General features: G+C 34.5%; 2 protein-coding genes across 2 annotated transcripts; both read left to right on the forward strand.

The window, feature by feature from the left end:
* The first annotated feature begins 1,293 nt into the window (after positions 1-1,293).
* Positions 1,294-8,458, forward strand: LOC136980372 (uncharacterized). Its single transcript, XM_067276473.1, has 2 exons — positions 1,294-1,406; positions 7,426-8,458. Exons 1-2 carry the CDS (start codon positions 1,369-1,371, stop codon positions 8,456-8,458), a joined length of 1,071 nt encoding a protein of 356 aa, XP_067132574.1. The 5' UTR covers positions 1,294-1,368.
* Positions 8,459-10,554: 2,096 nt separating this feature from the next.
* LOC136980325 (tripartite motif-containing protein 3-like) lies at positions 10,555-12,824 on the forward strand. Its single transcript, XM_067276417.1, has 5 exons — positions 10,555-10,742; positions 11,620-11,763; positions 12,147-12,335; positions 12,394-12,551; positions 12,658-12,824. The coding sequence occupies exons 1-5, from the start codon at positions 10,682-10,684 to the stop codon at positions 12,811-12,813; spliced, it is 708 nt and encodes a 235-aa protein (XP_067132518.1). The 5' UTR covers positions 10,555-10,681; the 3' UTR covers positions 12,814-12,824.
* The last annotated feature ends 8,110 nt before the right edge of the window (positions 12,825-20,934 follow it).

The raw sequence follows: 20,934 nt of genomic DNA on the forward strand, positions 1-20,934 counted from the left end.
GATTTCATTGTTGTTAGCAGGGACCACAAGATTTAAGAAAAATAAACCGTGTCAATCTAAAAAGGAACTTTAATCAAAACTGTTAACATAAGTAATCGTTAAACTCGAGTAACATGCTTTAACAGTACTATTACAATAGAAAACATAACATTTTTAGTAAAAATTAAATTCAGTTTGTATCAACGTGGGAATAATAATTTAAAATGAATAAAAGTTTTAAATCTTTCGCGGACCATATTTTAGCTCTTGCGGACCACTGGTTCGGAACCGCTGCTCTAGCGGGCCCTAGACAAAATTTAAATTGGGGCCCCATTTAAATAAGTTACTTCTAAACAAATCTTAAATAATGTCACTTAAAATTTTTATTAATAATAGAGAATACAAACACTAATACAATAATAATTGTACAGCAAAAGAGTTTCTGGTACAACGAAAAATGTATATATACTATAATTTTATCCATTAATCAGCCTTTAAAATATTTAAATTTTTCGTTTTTGGATTTTCATTTGAGAAAATTGATCAATCTAGCCGTTTGAGTGTGTCTCTTTCTTTAGTAAGCATTGTTAAAGACAGCCTTTCCTGTTCTATCGAATTTCTTAAATAATTTTTAACTCGTTTTAAAACAGAGAAAGATTCTGCACTGCAGCCGGGCCCCTCCGAATTACGGGCCCTAGACATTTGTCTAATTTGTCTATTGGTTAATCTGTCCCTGAACCTAACCTAACCTATTCTAATAATTTGGTTGATAATAATTTTGATAGTTTATTAGAATGGGTTAGGTTAGGTTAAGTTAGAACGTGCGTCCCCACTATTTCTTCTGTTGGCGGCTCGTTTCTGATTCCAGCAATTTTGGCACCGTAGGTAACATTAACCGTTATCTGTAATCGGAAGAAGTAAGCAGTTTTTGAAATTTGTTAAATATTAAAACTAAGCATTTGTAAATCATTAATTTGTTGTTTGATTTAACAATTGTTTTAAATTGAAAAATAATAATTTCCGTTATTCGGAAAGATCGCAATTTCCGACTGGCGTCCTCTTAACCCATAAGTACCAAATTGGAGTTCTGTATATATGTTTGTTTCTCTATTCACAAGTGCAATGAAAGTAATAATAATAATAATAATAATAATAATTTTTTAAATAAAATAAATATTATTATTATTAATAATATAATAATAAAAATTTCAAACAAAAATTTGTATTAAATTAACTAATATTTTTATTTTTAAAATAAATCGGAAAATGCCACCTAACATAAGTTTTTTCAACTAATTGGAAATTTTAAAACGGGATTATTCTGTTCGACTTTAAAACCGTCGGCACTAGTAAATCCATTTACTTTACGAGTTTTTAATTCTTTCAACGATGAATTTTTCTTCGAGATCTTTACCCGAGCCTACAAAGTTAGTATATTTGAAAATTAAACTTCTTTTAAATCTTAGTACAGATTAGAATGCAATTAAATTATTTATTCTTTATTAGTTTTTATTTATTAAGTTCTATTTATTGAATTTAGCAAACATTAAGAAAATAATGTGTATGAAATTAGAGATTTGAAATTTTTATTTCATGAAATGTCTTTGCAAAATTGTAATCGAACGTCTCAATTTTTTATAATGAGGCTTAATGAGGACACGGATAACGGTTTGGAACACTTTTGGAGAAAGCGATGATTTAAAGAAAACTTTCAATCCATTTCAATAATAACTTAAAGTATTTGTTAATGATTATGTAAGTTTAATAATGTAATGAATAATTTTTCTAATATCAGAAACCGTTACGTGACGAGTAACAAATATTAATTGAATTTATGAAATTGAAAGATGAATTTTTTAAACATGATGTAAGAAAAATCATATACAGTTTATGCACATATTATTCTATGTATGTTTATTTATTTTCAACAATAATAGTGAAATAACTAAACATCAAAATTTCAAATTTAATAGAAAATAACGTATAATTTAAATTATTATATTATATTAATGATTAAATTTGGCAAGAGGTGGCGCCTAAGCCCTGCCTCTAGCGCCAAATTACTTAGCATTTAATTACCGTATTTTACGGACTATAAGACGCACCTGAATTTTGGATGCAATTTTTCGAAGAAAAAAGTGCGTCTTATAGTCCGTAAAATACGGTAATAATAGTAGTAGTAATATATAGCCCGATATAATCCGGCAATCGTTTGACGTTAATAGATAAAGCAGCAGATTACTTTTTATTTTTTTCACTCACTTCCTTTCCATTAAATATACAGCAGATTAGGAATTATGCGCGATGGTTTAAATACAGAGTGGGTCAGGAGGTAGTATGGGTCAAAAAAACTTTAAGCTGTTGTATAGATTGCACCCTATGGAATTTCGGGACTAAATAGCGTTCGACTGTTCGTGCTTCCGACAGACTCCTCCTGGAGGGGAGCCGCCCAGTGTTTAACGTCACTAGTTATTAATTCACGGTAGTTCTTGTACAAAAGAAAAAAAAGGAAACGTATACTGAACTACAAGCAGCGCCACCCAGTGGAAAACTCTAAAATGGCGTAGAATGCATTGCGAAAGGCAAGAAATCGTAAATATGATAACTTTTATTTTTCGTCTCCGGTCCAAAAGTAGGGTAGAACTCGTCTCGGTCCCCTGAGTTCAAATATATACTAAAAATCCCGAAATTCCATAGGGTGCAATCTGTACAACGTCCTCATTTATTATTATTGTACTTATGTGCAAAAGTAAAATGTTAACTGATTTAACATTAACTGATTATACATACAGGAGTTAGAGTTGCCGATTTTCGGGGGTTGATATCTCCGTCCTCCGAAACGTCGAAAGTAATTCTGAATATCTCGTTCGAAAGATACAATAATTGTTTTCTTAGGCGCTATGCAAAATTTCAGATTTTTCTATAAAGCGGTTGCCGAAATATAAACCATCGAAAAGTGTAAAGATTGCCAGACAAGCTGTATTCTCTCTTTTTCTTCATCCGGTACTGCAGACACTCTTAGTGAAAAAGCTACTGGGTCTATAAAGGGGCTGTCCATAAATTATGCCCGCATTTTTCTTGAAATTTTTACTCCCTCTCCCTCTCTTTTCCCAGTTTGTCAAAGTTTCTGTGTAACCTCCTCTCCTCTTCGGACTTCCAACAAAACTTGACCCCCCTTAAAACCTTTATCACTTTACGAATGATAGATACCATAAGTAGAAACAAAACATGCAAGAAATTTTTAAATAAATATAATAAAATGCATAAACTAAAAAATTAAACGAAATAAACGGATGTCCATTGAAGCTCAACCCCCCTCTCCTTGTCCGACTTGTCGTAACCCCTCCCTCCCTGTGTGAACATCATATATAGACAACCCCAAAGCTCAAATTTTTAAACCTTTCTCCTGTTTATCGTTATCAGTGAGATGCTGTCGAAACTTCCGGGTCGATAGGTAAACTATTTACTTTTATTGCTTAATTTTATGCTTGTAAAGATAAAATTGCATTGAAACGAAAGAGTTTTATTCAAAAATATTATTCAGAATAACAAACGTTCCAATTTATGCGAATTAAAACTTTTTATAAAGATTTTACTAAACGGCGGTCGTCGCCGATGCTGACCGAACTATACTGTACTGTACGTCTTAAGTCTTGATGTAGTAACACGATCATTAAGCAAAAACCAGTTGAAATCCAAACAAAAACATCCGAGATGGAAAAGCATTGCACCAAGTAAAAAGTTACGGAAATTTAGATTACAGTCAAATGTTTATTCTTGAGAATTTTTCTTTGGTAAAAATAAGTTTGGCGCTTGGAAGCGAAATGTAGTAAAAAATAATACGGGTAAAAGTCTTGTGGGGTCGCTTCGAAAAGCCAAGTTTATCTTTGTCAAAGAAAAACTCCTAAGAAAAAAGTTTAACTGTCATCTAAATTGTCATAATTTTTTACTTGGTGCAATGTTTTTAATCTTAAGTTCTTTTTCTCTGTAATAAAATCTGTAATTTAGACATTCCTGGCTGAGATAACCTTTTACGCACATCCTCTTTTGTATACACCAATGACGTCATACTAATTTTACTTAGAATTTTACAAATTTATAAATTATTTACAGTATCACTTTATCGTTATTGAATTTACAAGTAATTAATTATTTATTATAATCACTTATTTGTTATAATTTTGATATTTTGTGGAATGTAAGATCCATTTATCACGACTATAAATCGCCTGATTATGCAAATTAGTAACTAAGTTAAGACCTATTGAGACAGCTGTTGAGTTTTGACAAAATAAGCTTTCATAACTTATAAATCGAAATAAAGAAGACAAGAATGTAAGTAAATATAACTATAATTCTCATTCTATTTGAAATTGATTCTCGATTGAATTTAATATGTGACGGTAAGATTGCAGATGTGAATGACGCTGTTGGGGCTTTAACAGAGATGTAGAGCATGTCCATAGGAGCGAAAAAGTCAAAGAACCATACCTCTAAATGTGACCCATCGCGAGATATACCCTCCGAAGTCAGCCGAAAGCCTACTTTCAGGCGCTATGGTGAATCACGCTGCGTGCTCCGCTAAGCCTATCGCTTGTTTAACAGACAGTACAGCAGGATGATCAGACATTCTAACGGTATTTATCGGCAAAGAATAAAGAAAAATCCGACACCCAACCCTTTGCTTCCAAATGCTTGCTTGTGACGTCATGCTTACAAGCGAGCCATATTATAGGCGTGGGCGATCAGTACGTATATCAAATAAATGCATTAACTTCTACTGATCGAAAACAGTTTTTCCTATTTACCAGCACTACTGTCTATCGGCGTCATCAAGGCAGGCGACCGACGCTCCGCTTGTAGTAGTGTGCTTCTTTGCTCGCTATTGCTCGCACCTCAGCGCCCGGGTGGGGTCGAGCTCCCACACCTCTAAAACTATATAACATCAAGTACTCCACGAACAGTCAAATGGGCTACTCGAAGCAGGCATAGTCGCGTGGGCTGGCTAAATGGTTAAACGCGATAGTCTTAGCAGAGCACGGTGTGACTCGCCATCGCGTGCGGCTGATTTCGGGGGCTATATCTCGCAAAGGGTCACTTTTAAAAGTGTGGTTCCTTTGACTTTTTTGCTCCTATTGGCATGCTCTACTACAGCTCTATTAAGATCCCAACAATGTCATTCACATCTGCAATTGTACCCTTAGGGTCCTCTCTAGCTACATGAAAATGTTTTCATTTACCTAGAGAGCCTATATAACCGGAGGGACGACAACATGTAGGTTAAATTGTATTGGACGACTGCCACGTGCAAACTCTGAGCAGTTAATGACAATGACGTCCAGTTGGGATGAACGTCATTAGCGAGGTTGAGGCCGAAGTTTTAAACGCGAAAACGTGTACGTCGGAAGTTCAGCGTCGCTTTTCTGTAAGCCAAGAAGATTGACAATGGCGTTTGGAATGTCGAGCATGATTCCACTGACTTTCTAAAATCATTGTCAAACTACTAGAAACGTGGCGCTGAACGTCCGACGTACACGTTTTCGCGTTTAAAACTTCGGCCTCAACCTCGCTAGTGTCAGCTTGATGTATACTTAACTTCCGGTAGTGCGTAAAATAGTGGAAACTGAGCGGAAGTTTGGATTCTGCTTATAAATACCTGGATTTAAAGAATGTAACAGTTGCTGAATTAAGAAAAATTAAAAGAACAAGTAAGCGCATGATTTCCCCCTCTTAACTTCCACGTCATTGAAATGGCAGCCTCCATTGCTAACGATACGCATTTGAAAATTGTAGTCTATATGAAAATTACTAATTCAAAGTAACTTAAAAAATATGCGTAAAAATCAGCTCAAAAAGTAAATATAACAAGGATATATATATATTATTCCGAAACAAAGTCCATCAGAGTTATAACACAGATGGGAAGACAATCGAATAAGAATAAATGACAAAATTCACATCATTGTACCGTGGTACCACTTCACTAGCATAATTCATTATTTTTAGTCACTTTCTATTCTCGACTAGATTCTCCAAAGAACACCATGTCATCTGTTGGACGCCTTATTCTTTCCTAAACCACAGATTTCGTTGACGAAGTATATTTTCAAAACAACGTTAAAAAGATGAAAAATGTTACAATAATAGAAGCAAGTTCGACTTCCATGTTGAGTTTTAAATCACAGAGTGAAAAATACTAGCGAAGCAGTTGTTAACAATCATAAAGCACCTCACGCAGCGGTACAGCAGCGATGAGTTTAACAAAACTCTCTTATTTTAGGAAATACTATAGCAATAATGTGATCCACTACTTAGTATTATTCATTAGTCTAACGATAGTAAACGTTAATCGCCGTTAACCTGTAATGTACCGTCATCAATTAAGGCTGAATGACGATAGGCGAAATCACTCCCCTATTGCTAACATGCTTCATTTTTTCTTCAGAATAATGTTTACAGTATATATAGATATTTTTATTGTTAATTTTAGATTTTTATATTTTGTTGTTCGTTTATTTTAAATAATTATTAAAGCATTAAAACTTTTATATAGTGTATAACTATTTAATTCATTACAAGTATAATTTTAATCTCCGAAATTCTAACATTATTTATCATAGTAATAAATGCGGTTCAGTTATTCAATAATACAGTAGTGTATATGTATCCTATATATTAACTACAAACATTTATGTTGGCATACGTTTTGCTATTAGTAAATATAAGTCTTGTTCGATTCGTCTAGAAATGTGTGTTTTAATTCAATTTGACATTAGCGAGGTTGCGGCCGAAGTTTTCAACGCGAAAACGTGTACGTCGGACGTTCACGTTTTCGCGTTGACAAACTTCGGCTGCAACCTCGCTATTATCTATTCAGTTTTACAATGAGCTAGTTTTGAAAAAAATGTCTTCAGATTTTGAATAGAAATGTATGCTGTCAATCAAATGAACTCGCCATTCAAAAACTATTAAAATAAAATTCCAATTAAATGAGCGTTTCAATAACTTTTATTGTAGAGTAAAACGAAAATCAGAATTTCGCAGAATAAAAGTAACCATTCCATGGTGCTTTGGTGCGTTTGTTTTGAATGTATTGAAACTCATAATTTATAATTTGTTTCATTTTTTAACAGAAAATACAGAATATAAGTTGAATAAAGTTGAATAAATAATCAACTATTCAACTATTTATTCAACATAAAGTATTTTTGTTTGAAATCCCACATTATTGTTCGGCTTATTTCCATTATATTTTGACTTAGACTGAGGGAAACGAAACTAGGTATTTTGGTTGATTAATTTCATGGTAATTTATACAGTTTGATAAATTGCATAAAGTTAAATGTTTTTCCATGCAGTTTTATCATAATATATCGAATTATATTCAACATGTTTCTTTAAACTATTTAAAATTTTAAGTTTTAAAATTAATTTATTAAATTTCAGTACTAACTCAATGGCTTCCACTTTGAATAGACTAGAAGAATCTTTTATAAAGCAATATCCGGAGGATGTCCAGAAGAAACTGCAAGAAATTCGAAGTACTAAAATGATAATAGAACAAAAGCATCATTACGTCAAGCATCGTGTGGAAGAATTGTTGGAAAAGATCAGAAAAGAAATATTTAAGGATGGGGATGAAATTTTAGAACTAAAATTGAAATCATTAGAAGAAATGGAGAAGAAAGTTAGAGATACAAGATTGCTTCTAACAGATAATTGTATGAATATCCCCGAATCGATACGGGATATCTCTGAAATTGAAGAAATAGATTCATTTCATGATCAACTTTTATCTCATATCTCATTTGACTTCATAACAGATATATCGGATGCCAAATATTGTTTAGGTTATATTGAAAGTTTTCCACTCAAACCAACAGACTTAACTCTTGAGATTGATGAGCAAAATAAATATGAAATCGGAACGGATTTTGAAGTTACAGTTAGAAGCAAGAAATCGTGGTACTTTATGACCTTGCGCTCATTAGCCGGCTATGCAGAGAACGAGAATGGGATAAAAATATTACCTAAGATTTTAGATAAAGAAGACGGTTCTTACACATTTCTCTTTGTTTTGGATAACTTTTCTAAATACTATATCGAAATAACACTCTATGGTCGTCCAATCAAAAATAGTCCTCTTATAGTCAAGATCGAACCGAGCATGCGAAGTAATCGATGTAAAACGTCTACTCCCAAAACGTTATCATCTTCAAGTGAAGGAAAACAACCATTCAAAGACGGAAAACTATTTAATAAATATAATAAAACATTCCAAGATGAAGAAAAACATCAGCTAGATACGAAAACATCCACACTTAATCCAGTCTATCGCATTGACAAAGTACGTATTGATACAAATGGAGAGGAACGTATTGAAGATAAAAATCATGATTATATAGAAAACTGCCGTAATGATATCAATAAAACAGACAATTTGAAGTCGGAATTAGAAGATGGCGACGGTAAGAATTGAATGTTATTGATACTATAATTAAGATTTTAATTTAGAATTTTTTTTTAAATAAATATCATAGTGGTTGCTTTTAAAGAAAACTTTGTATTCAATTTTGCCATATGCTAGTGATGTGCTGTATTCGTCGCGAATGAGTAATTCTAATACAGAAAAGACTAAGTTAACACACTCTTTTATTCCACAATATCTTACGGGAAACTCTCTCCGAATTTTCCTTGCTCTTCCTTTATAAAAGGAAGAACGTCTCGGGTTACAAATATTTCCCGAATAACTAAGATTTTTCAAAACTATTTCATACTAGTTACTCTTAGAATGAAGACAATAAAGAGAAAATAACGAATAAATGATGATTACCGTCGCTTAAGTAACTTTTTAATGGTTTTTTTTTAAATCTTAACCTAAGTTGTTCTCAATAACACATTCACTTATTATATGTATAAGTGCCCCTTAATAATGGGTTAAATTAGCTAATGTTAAATTAAGGACTTGAGGACATGACCGTCCAACAAATGAATATTCATACGTAATATTTGTGACTCGTTCCTTGATTACACACTAGAAGGTACTCCTAATCCTCATGTAATGAATCCACAACGCTCAATTACACGAGGATTGGAGTCACTGAACTTATTACTTACTCGTTACCTTCTAGTACAGGGATGGCGAACCTTTTCGAGTTCGCGTGTCATATTGTAAACATACTTAGCTTTAAAGATGTTAATACGTGCCAAAGTCTTAGACTTCGAATAACGATATGTAAAGAAATTACGCATTTATTCGAATACGCTTTAATTCGAATAAATGTAAAAAATCTGATTGAAAAAAGGATGATCAGATGATAAACAGAAAGGATGATTGAAAAGGGCAGAAATCATATGATACATTACGTGCCAGATGATTTCTCTTACGTGCCACAGGTTCGTCACCCCTGTTCTAGTATGTAATCAAGCAACGAGTCACAGATGTTAGCAATAGTCGTGTGTTATTCATACTTATCTACCCACTTTTCAAAGTAACGGACTTGAATATGTTTTGGTAGTAAACAAGTACTGATATCTACACCACTACTCAGAAGTAACGGGAAGCACATCACTACCATAGATCAATGTTTAAACTTATAATTTTTTGGAAATTTAAAGGATTAGACTACCGTGAATTAAAATTACTTATACAGTCGTATCGAATTGCATTTCATTTTACTTTCTTTGATTGAAACCTCGATGAGTCGGATTGTCGAGACGGTGGAATATCAAGCCTGCTTAATCTCTTAATCTCGAATTATGTGAATAGCGATACGAATGTGTTGGGAGTATCAATGACAGGGACTCATTCAATGAATTGTCTCACTGAATAATATTACACGATATTGTCAAAACGTTCGTGTTGCTGCTAGCTTAATCGACTAGGCATTAGATCGTGAGTTGTATATGTATGTAGTGTCCCACTCTTCACCATTTAACCTTCCTGCTAATGGTTTTTAATTCTCTTGCGTCTTATATGCCGTCAAATTCGGTACTTTCCCGGCTGTTAAAGTAACAGACGGAAAGTATTGAATGGGTCAAATTTTGACTTTGGATTCCTCGACATTTTAAAGTCCCCTAATTCCAAAAACAGCAAAAACAGGGATAACAAAATAATGTATGGGCCTGTATTTTGCTTCATCTCAGGACTTCATGGACTGAGATAAAGCAAAATATTTGGCGGGAATACTTCCATATGTGGTTATTGTTGCTATTACATTTTTAAGATTATAAGTCAGAGGAGGATAGGTGTAGAGGATAATTTCGCGAGAGGGGTCAGACTTAATATAAATTTTACTTATTATTGGTATTTATTTATAATTTTTAAAAAACTCGTCCCTTCCCCAAAATATGGCGATTTATTCCTGGCTATGGGACTGCTGGAAACTATGCTTCAGTAATTTATTTTTTCTGTCATTTTGCGATTTTGGTATAGATACAAAAAAAACTACAGATTTGAGAACATTTTACACATAAGTTTAAATATGAATAAAATACTTTAAAAAATTGTTAAAAAAATTAAAGAAAAACATCTTTCCTCTGTGATGAATTATCTTTATTTTTTTCCCCAGAAGACAGTGTTACTCTTACAGCTTATCTCTTATCTACCATAACGAAACAAAATGGCGTTGATCTTTACTTTCCTATTGGAGTTTCCGTAAATCACAGTAATGATTTCATTATATGCGACACTGGCCATCATATGGTGTGGATCGTAGACGAGTCTGGCAAACCTAAACAGAAAATTACTCAAAGAAAACAAGGTAAGGAATATTATGTTTTCATTAATAAAAATCATATTTGACGTTTCACAATTCTTTTTATTAAATTGGATGTTGATATTGGTTGCTAGCCTATGTAAATTTTCAAAAAGTGAAATCTAACTGAAAATTTCATTGATAAGTTTCTTTCGCACGTAAGTATCTGATGATGATTTTGAAGTAACAGCCAAAAGTCATCTGTATCTACAGTAATAATAAAGATAATATTAAACTAAATAAAATCAAATCACAGATCAGATCGAGCTTTCTCTCGATTAACCTCTTACGCCATAGATTATTGTGAAAAGATGTCATTCAAAATATCTACAGTGGGCTTTCATTTAGATTGTTTTATGATTCATTAAAATTATTGACTTCTGCTGTGATTTCCGTTTAATCTCTTTCGATACTTTAGATAATTTTATATATTTTAGTTAATAATCTTCGACGATGTCGACAAACAAGCGGTACCGAGAGCTATGGGTCCAGGAGTAGAGCGGCCTTCTGTAGCCTTTTGTTTTTGAACAAATGAAATACATAGAACATTTCTTTATAAATTAGAAAAACTTTTAAAATATTTTATTTTCTATTAGTAAAATTAACGTTAATTTTGTACGAGTAAGAATCACTATGAGCCCTTAGGCTTTCTCTGGGCCCGGGGGAAAAAGAGTTTCTGCTTCGTGATGGACCTGCAAAACTAAGGGCTTTTTTAAAATGCTGTTATGGATTTGGACAGACCCACAGGGGTTGCGACCGGCTAATAAACGATAGGAATCCGGTTTAAAATCATCCATATTGTTAAAATAAGATATATTTAAATGATGCCATTTTCCATTGTAGAATTATTTTTATTTTAAAAAATTTTCATTTCCTTTTCCAGGAGTAAACCTGTATAGACCTTCAGCAGTTGTTATTACTGAAGACAATAATTTTGTTGTGAAAGATAATCACGGACTTCATTTATATAGTCAAAACGGCATTTTCATAAGAAGTATTGGAGAAAGAATACTTCAGAAGCCTTATGGTAAATTTGAATTTTTGAATTTAGCTGTTAAATAAATAGGATAACTCCTATATTAATTTTTGGGATAGAAAAGAGGACGTGAAATTGATGATAATGCTAATAAGCTAGATTTAAGTAAGATATCCGTTTTAAAAAAGTTTCAATGACGTTTGTATTCAGTCAGTTTATTATATTTTTCCGAATTTTCGTATCAAAATATATTTTAACTAACATAAATTGAATGATAGATTTGGGGCAATTTTCTGATACCATCTCCCAAATATATCTATTACATGTATATTAACTATTTATATATTCATTAGCTGTTTCTTTGAATATACAGTATATACAGTAAAACAAATCGAATGATTTGAGTAAAATATCAATCCTCATTAAATTTATAGGACTTGCAATAACAGAAGATGAAAAATTAATAACATTAAACGAGACATCGACACCCAGTTTATTTGTTTTTAATAAAGATGGCGGCGTAGAAAATCTGAATTTGTTCGAACCACTAGCAGAAAGATCAGCAGCATCAAAATGCCGATTTTTGGCATGCTATTCGAATGAAGTCGTCGTATCTGATTTAGGTACGGAAGTGTTATAAAATATTCTTAGAAATTTTGCTAACGAATGTTTTAACTTTAGGATTAAGCAAGATATATAAAACAACTATGGACGGTCAATTGATTAAAGAATTTGGTTCTTATGGAATAACCGATGGTGCTATGAATGAACCGTCTGGCATTACTTTAGATCCGAAAGGAACCATGCTTATTGGTGACAGCAAAAACGATCGCATACAGGTAAAATAGTTTGGTATTTGAAATAATTGTCTAGTTAGTTGTATTTATAATAAATAAATAAATGTTTTCAATTCAATAAAATTTATTTAAGCAAATATATTTTTAGATTTTCGACTGGAATGGAGAATTCTTAGGTAACGTGATTTTCACCTTTCCAATTAGGAGACCTTCGGATATCACTTTAACTAAAGATGGACGTTTATGTATTGCTAATTACTTGGATCATTATATATCAGTTTTTCGTCTTAAAATAGAAAATTGATTTATATGATGATTATCGGACAAATTTTAAAATCAATATTAATTCGGATTACAATATATATTGAAACTATTGATAATCTTTTCTTTCGTTGAAAATGTTTGAAAATTAAATTATTTAATGCAAAAAAAAAATTTAATAATATAATAATCTTTCTATTATATTAAAACAAAATGAAAAAAATAATATTTAAATAATTCTTTATATAATTCATTAAAGATTATTTGAAAAAATATTTAATAATATATAGATGTATTAATTATACAGTACATAATTACTCTTATTTTGATTTGAATTATTACATATAAACATTTTTCGTCTGTTATTTTATATGTATTTTTTGTAGAAAAAAAAATAAAAATTCAGTTTAGTTTAAAATACATACAATTTTTAGTTCGTTATTATCAGTATATAAATTTTTTAAATACTATACTTTTAATTAATATTTATATAAGTGGCATAACACGTATGAGGCTGCTATCGCAACATTTCCAAAACGGGATCTCCATTAAGCTATCTGTAAATTTATTCCCAAAACAGCTTAATATAGATAAAATTATAAAGTGATAAATGATTTATACATTTTAAAAATAGTAAACTATATAACAAATTGTTTCTTATATTTTGATCGGGTAATGCACGGTACTCGATTGGGATTCTGTAAGTTTTGTAAAGTTCGAAAGCTCCTTTTGGTAATATACAGTGACCTTGATACAACTTCGTCAAATAATCGATTCCCTCCAGTGATCTATTCCTATTTCCTATTCTGAATGTTTACAGCCCGATCAAGATATTGCTCTAGAGCAGCCATGTCCAACCCGCGGCCCAATGAATGTTTTTGTGCAGCCCTTTTAAAACTAATTATCATGTATAAATTTTTATTACAATGAAATACCACATGTATAGTTATATACATTAATATGATATATAACACCTTATCACCTACCTACATTCAGAAATTAAAACAGTTATTTGTTACATTTGAAACTTTGTTGAAAAAATATTTATTACATATGTATATACTGTACATACTGTATATATGTATACAGGGTGGGCCAGCGAAAACGAAACGGCAGTGTGTTCGTGTTCGTCCAAGCAAAGCGCTCGGACAGGTCGATTTTACTCTCGAGGGGACATCTTTTGCAATAAAGTTTTTGCGATTCTGAATACAACAGACAACAAAAAATTTTAAAAACTCATTTATTTTGTATTAAGTAAACAAGCATTTATTTCGAAAAAAATGTTTGTTTAGTTAATATTCAGAATCGCAAAAACTTTATTGCAAAAGATGTCCCCTCGAGAGTAAAATCGACCTGTCCGAGCGCTTTGCTTGGACGAACACGAACACTCTGCCGTTTCGTTTTCGCTGGCCCACCCTGTATATATTCAGTACGTTTACAACAACAAAAGTTTTTAAATTTGTCTTTTGGTATAACTAAATCATATTTCCTTAACAAAAAAACTGGCAATGAGCATTATAGCGGTAATTAGAACCACCTATCTTTGTGAATCTTTTTTCTCAAAATTGAAGATCGTTAAATGTGAAAGTTGTAATACATTAACCCAGGGATGGGCAACCCGCGGCACTCGGGCCGCATGCGGCCCGCGTCACATAAAATATGAATAAATGTATCGGTTTCCCAGCTTAAGGAAGTATGCAACAAAAATTCAAACGTTATTTTCTATAACTTATGTACGTGAATAGTTTTTCCTCAATGAATTTAGTAAAAATTAAAACAAGAAACCAGCTAACAAATCTAAACTAATTTAAAATCAAAACTAATTTAAAATCACGCAGGACTCTTCTTTCTAATCTTCTAACTACTAACTCGCAAAGAATTCCAGAGAGGGGACTTCCCATCGAAACCCCTCTTTTCTGCCTGTACATTTGACCACAAAAAATAAAACAAGATTGATGGCATACAAGGCTAGCTAGCTCTTCTAGGTCTTGGGTGTAATTAAGCAACTGTGGTTTGTTGTTGTACATGAAATTCAATAATGTCTCCACACAAGATTCAATCATTACTGAAGGATACATGCTTTCATAATCCAAAACAGTCGCTACTGTTTTGGATTATGAAAGCATGTACTTCATCTTCCATTACTTCATCTTCCATTAAAGAAATATTTTGTACTTCATTGACTACGACAAGAGGATCTTTTGCCACCAGCCTATCATCTTTAAGTTGTGAGGATAAATATTCATGTAATCTTTTTTCTAAGACAAAGGTGGGCCCCCTACATTTCTCTACCACTGGTCTTAATTCGTTTCCGGCTTTGTGCGTCTTAGCAAACGCAAACAATCTTGGAGCTGCTGCGTTTGGATTGTGACATTTTTTTCAGAAAAGATAAAACGGCAGCAAGACTTGAGCGTTCTAGCCTCTTGACCCTTCTGTCCAAAGACCCAATACAGGTATACCTCGTCTTACGTCGGTAATTGGTTCCAGGAGAGGCGACGTAAGTCGAATTTACTTGTGTAGTTACGACGTAAGTCGTAGTTTCGACTTATGTCGTAACTAAACGCCAATAATGGAGGAAACGCCAGTAATGAGCACTTAAAGACCGCTAAATAAGACGACAACACAGAAACACAAATGTTTTCATGGTTCGTTTTTTAGGATTTATGATGATTATATTAACATTTACTGTAAATGTACATATTTTAATATGATTTTATGTATTTTCAACGCTTTTCTACTGATATTACGTCTTCAATGTTTATGGCGGACGGATTTAAAGTCGAATAAACTGACTTAAACTTGATTTTTATTTTTCCATATACTTTTTTGACAAACGACGTATAATCGGGAACGACGTAACTCGAGAGCGAGGTAACTCGAGGTATACCTGTAATCTCGTCATCAACAATGTCACACTCGGTCTTCTTGATGTAAGCATGTAATTCCTTGTCAAAAGTATGCCTCTTCACGACAACTAAATGCCCAGTTTTGTCTGCTTTGGTCATCACTAAGTCATTCGTTCTTAACCACTCTTTCGTAAGCCATATGTCTCTATTCTTAATACTAGTTGCTTTTTTCTTTGGGCGGCTACTGATGACCGTCTTCCATCTAAAGAATTCTTTATCCAAGGGATCCATACCAACTACCCATCTTTCAATCTCCTGTATGGAGGTTTCCCAACTATTTACAACATCTGGGACAAAGTTAGGGCCTTTTTCTAGTACCCCCCTGATTTTCTTCGATATTTCTATCTGGTCCCATACTTTCGCTACTTTCAACACCTAGTATAACAACGTGACGGCCGGATGTTTGAGCGATTAAGACTTCAGTCTACCGCTCTGAGATCGATTTCGGGCTGTTGATAAACCCAGGGCTATCTGTACCTGATGTGTCAAGACAGTCCAGCAGCCTAAATTGTGGATCTTCAGAAACCGACGATGGGTAAGATTAAAAGGCCCTCTATATAACAAAGAATCACCAGCTGCCATGTTGCAAGTGTGATGAAATATACGATGAGCACGAAGATCTTTAATTAATGATCTTAGGTAAGAGTTAGCAATACTAAAATACGAGCGACATTTGTGCTCAGATAATTTCTTACCATACTATATTTAACAAAAAAATTTATCACAAAGCGATTATTGATGCTAATGTCTGAAATTCTATTTAATCTATGCAAGATGTGTGATACCAGAGCCCCTTCGGCCGCCAATTTAAAGTCTTTTAATCTTTAAAATTGGCGTTTCCACTTCCCGGGACGAGGACCCAGGGGTTGGATTTGTGGGAAGCGAGTGTTCGGGTTGTTTCATTGTGTCGAATTACACAGAACGTGGCGCTTGACGTGTAAGTGCGTGAGTGCGAGAATTCGAGTAAAGGTTAAACGGTGTATATCTTCGTGTACAGTGATGTTGTGTCCGTGTGTGTGTGTGATCGAAGAACGTATTCGGCATGCCTGTAAATAGAAAAACAGTAAATTACGATACGAGAATAAGATGTGTTAAAAAATGAAACGAAAGAGTTCTTACCATCGAAGATTTCGGAAAATATTCATATGTCCACTTGGTCCTCTTCGTGGTAAAGTTGGGAAGGGAGAAGAATCTCTCCTCCCAAATGTTCCTACAAAACACAAAGACAGTGAGAAAAGCAGAAGTTGATTCATTCATTACCTAAGGTGAAAGACAGTCTGATAAAGGTAATAATCTTTCTTCCCGTACAGTGTTATGAGAAGAGCGAAGGACCTGACCTAGCCTAGCCTAACCTAACCTACCCTAACCGGAAGCTCAATTCTCATAACAACTGTTTGGGAAGAAAGGTAAGCCGAATGTCGATTCCGGTGAAGAAACGTGTCACGTCCGGGTGGTCACAATCGGGAGTCAAATCCGTTGTCGTCGACCGAGTGTCACGTTCGGGAGACAAGTCCGTGGGTCACGTCCGGGAAAAGGTGTCGAGTCCAAGTGAAAAGTGTCGAGTCCGGGTGAAAAGTGTCGAATCCGGTGAAAATGTCGCATCCGGGTGGAGAAGAGGAAATCGAAGAGGATCACCGCCTAAGCCAAGGGATCCGCAGCCGTCCGCAGCGACAAAACGGACACGGACAGCACGATCCCTCAACTTCGGCGGCTCTCTCCTCCGATTCCTCCCCGTTCCGACTTCCGCAAGGCAGTGGCGTCGCCGCGGCGGACGAACAGGAAGAACGCGACCGAGCAGAAAGTGTCACCTCGGACGAGCTGTCACTTTCGACATCCTGCACAGCAAGGTCTGTGGCCGGATGACTCCCGAAGACCTTGGTCAAGTGCACTGGACCCAGGGTGTAGCGTCGCATCATCCCGACTCCGGGAGGATGCCACGCCACGCGCACTTGGGGAAGGTCTTCTTCACCCACTGCCTCTCGCTCGTCCAACCCCCGCTCCTCCACGTCCGAGGAACCTCCTCCCTCCGGCGCCACCGTCTGCCTCCGCCGGAACCGCCTCCAAAGCCGCACCAACGTCGCCATCCTGTAAAAAAAAATTGCAATTAGTCCAGTGAAAACAAAAGCTTAAATTAATGCTTAAATTTTTCCGAGAAAGCAAAATGCTCACCGCAGCCGCCCTTTTTAAATCTAAAAGATTCGAATCCGACCATCGAACGACGTGCCGAGACGTTCTGGGACCGATTAACGCAGAAAAAGTTCAAGATTATACTCACGACGAATCGGAATTCGGATAGCTCGCGTTAGATCCTACCGGAAATTGCTAGAACGTATTTGCAGTAGAGACGACCGACCCGGAACGAAGAAGCTCTCTTACGTGTAATTTGTATTTGTACGACAGTAAATTAAAGACACGCCGCACGTAGCCATGAGGAAAAGGCACTCGAGCCCAAGTCGTAACAAGTGTTTCGTTATAAAGCAATTTACCCTAACATGTACGTCGCATAAACGCAACGACGGCATTTAAAAGAGTTTCGTGCAAAGAAATTGCCAACGAGTCGTCCAAAACACAAGACAAACGTACGAAGAAGCGAAACGTGCCCACAGCCCAACTCGCCATTCGGGACACGTACGTTTAAGTGGCACAAAGCATTGGCAGAGGGTTACGTAAGTGTGAAAGATCGACTGCACTCAGAAAAGACCACCTCGTGGAAAGACACAAAGAGCCTAAGGAAAAGAATTCTATGTGTCCAGCCTGTATAGATAACTGTCAAGTGTATTAGTATTAGACGTGTTTGCAGACAATTTAATTCTGGCAAAATAAGCCATTGAAAAGCGTTGTAACTAATACATAAATATGCATGGAAAAGTCGGAGGTCAAAGGGCGAAATTTTTCACCTGTCGAAGGAACATCCCATGCTTCAGAATGCCGTCTCCGTCCATCAACGTTACCAGAGTATATTTCAGTTAAAATTACGATGGAATTCGTATTTAAAGTTAGTATTAAATAATTTTTAATTGAATTTCTATAAATAATCCTTATTCTTTGACAGTGTTTATAAAATATAAATGAATTAATTACGAAAATAAACCAATGAGCAAATACTTACTCCGTTTTCGGCGCTTCGGTCGCTTTCCAATGTGGCGGCTCGTTTAAAAGTCCTAATTCACAAGCGACGGCAGATTTAAACGCAGATACGCCGGCCGATGCCGTCTCCGTAAGTTGGATTAAACGAAACGAAAATAAAATCTTACAGCTAGCTAAATTCTAATTAAAATCTTACTTTGTGTACTGTCGGAGTCCAAAAGTCTTCTTAAAACCACTTCGGGTAGCAAAAAACACTGAGAAAAGGCAAAAAACACACCGAAAACAGGAGCAAAGAGCGCACACATCCGTCCGGCAAGCGAAAAACGTGCAAAGTGACGCAAAATCGTGTTGCAACAATACGCGTTTCCATAGAAACATAAAAACGGCAATTGTTGCCGTTTCTATGGAGATTAGAAAGCGCTTAACGAATTCGAATGCGATTGACGTAATGGATTCTTTTTGAATTTTTAGGCTAAATATCTGCATTTTTTACGTTTCTATCCCCCGAATGACGACAGATTGGGATCGAGAGACTCCCTACCACCCTCCGCCTTCCGTTTCCATTCTCCACAAGGGGTTAGAAGCAAGATTTTCTATAATCGAACGTCATCGTTACCTCGCCACCCCCGAAACTAGAACAAATCATTCCTCTCGTTCGTCCAGTATTCTCCGATTGACTGACAGCGCAATTTTTGCTAAATTTCGTAATATTTCGTTTATCCGACGCCATTTTAAAAGCGGTTACCAACGTCAGATGACGTCAGTTGTATGAAATATGTGCGTTATAGTTTAGTTACGTAAACGTTAATTAAAGTGACTTATATATTAATAAGACTTATTTCCAAGAACTAATAATTTATTTATTTAAAGTAATAAATTTTAAGTGAAAATAAACTAATTTTTTAAAATAAAATTTTAACGAATTTCGAAAGAAGCATATTTTTGGCCAGATATTTAGTTAATGTTTAATAAACTCGTACTTGTCACATCTTTAATTAGCCATATTATAGCCCGATATTTAGGCGATCGTTTGGTGTAACATTAAAAGTGCTCAGCAAATTAACAACAAATTAAGGTGTTTTATTTCTATGTGTTTACATAGAAATAAAACACCTTAATTTGTTGCTGAGAAGAATATATTTGAAACAAACGTTTTCAGCCTGGTTAACAGGCCATCATCGGGTTAAAAAAGGAAACGAAAATGGAACAGATACGTTCCATGTATTTAAATCAAAATTTAGAACAAAATATCCAAAATAAACGGAAGAACATATAAGATTAACACGAATTAAAATAAAAAATAAGATAAATCTTCCAATAAACTAATTCTACTTCGAGTTTTTAGTGAACTTTTTAATCGTGTACAGTACTTTCACGCTGACGGCAGGCTCTTTTTTTTTTCTTCTTCTTCTTTCACAGTTTAATATGGAGATTAGACGGCAGGCTCTCAGCATCTCACTCATTTAAACATCCCTCATGTAGCCTACTTCTATAGCTCATATTTTCATCTACCCGCCATCATTGATAAAGTGGGGGAAGATATACGTTTTATAATTGTTGCCTCATTCCATTTTACCACCGAACCTTGGATTTGCGAAAAAATTGTAGCATTGGATCTTTTTTTACGTTATATCTACGCTCTTTTAGTCTTACTCCCAAGCTTCTGTTGGTGACGTCTATATAGTCTTTCTTAACATTTAGTGGAATGTTCTCATAAGGTACTTTATAGACACCTGGATTTTCTTCTGTTCTTATTCTATCTTTATCGTTCCTCAATATCATATATAAATTGAGGGCTCTTTTTAAAATTATTCTTGCTTGTTTTCGATTAGCAATACGATTCTTTCATAATACTATTCAAATTACTATTATATGTAAACTTCAAGCGCCTATTGGAAGCGGTATTTAAGCCTTTTTTTCTCTTCTTGAGTAATCCAACAATAGTGCTTTTCTTGTAACCTAAAGTCTGGGCTACTTGCAACATCCTATTAATTTCTTTATTTCTGTCATCTATTCTATCACAATACAAATAAGCTCTTCTTATCAAAGTTTGAAAAGCGGCCATTTTATACCGATATGGATCCATTGACTGTGCGGGTATATATAGTGGGGTGTAAGTAGGTTTAATATACACGCTGGTGGACAAATGATCTCCCGTGAACTTGATATTA

This window comes from Centruroides vittatus, unplaced genomic scaffold (genome assembly GCF_030686945.1).
Source record: "Centruroides vittatus isolate TY-2023 unplaced genomic scaffold, ASM3068694v2 contig_694, whole genome shotgun sequence".
Classification (NCBI taxonomy): Eukaryota; Metazoa; Arthropoda; class Arachnida; order Scorpiones; family Buthidae; genus Centruroides; species Centruroides vittatus.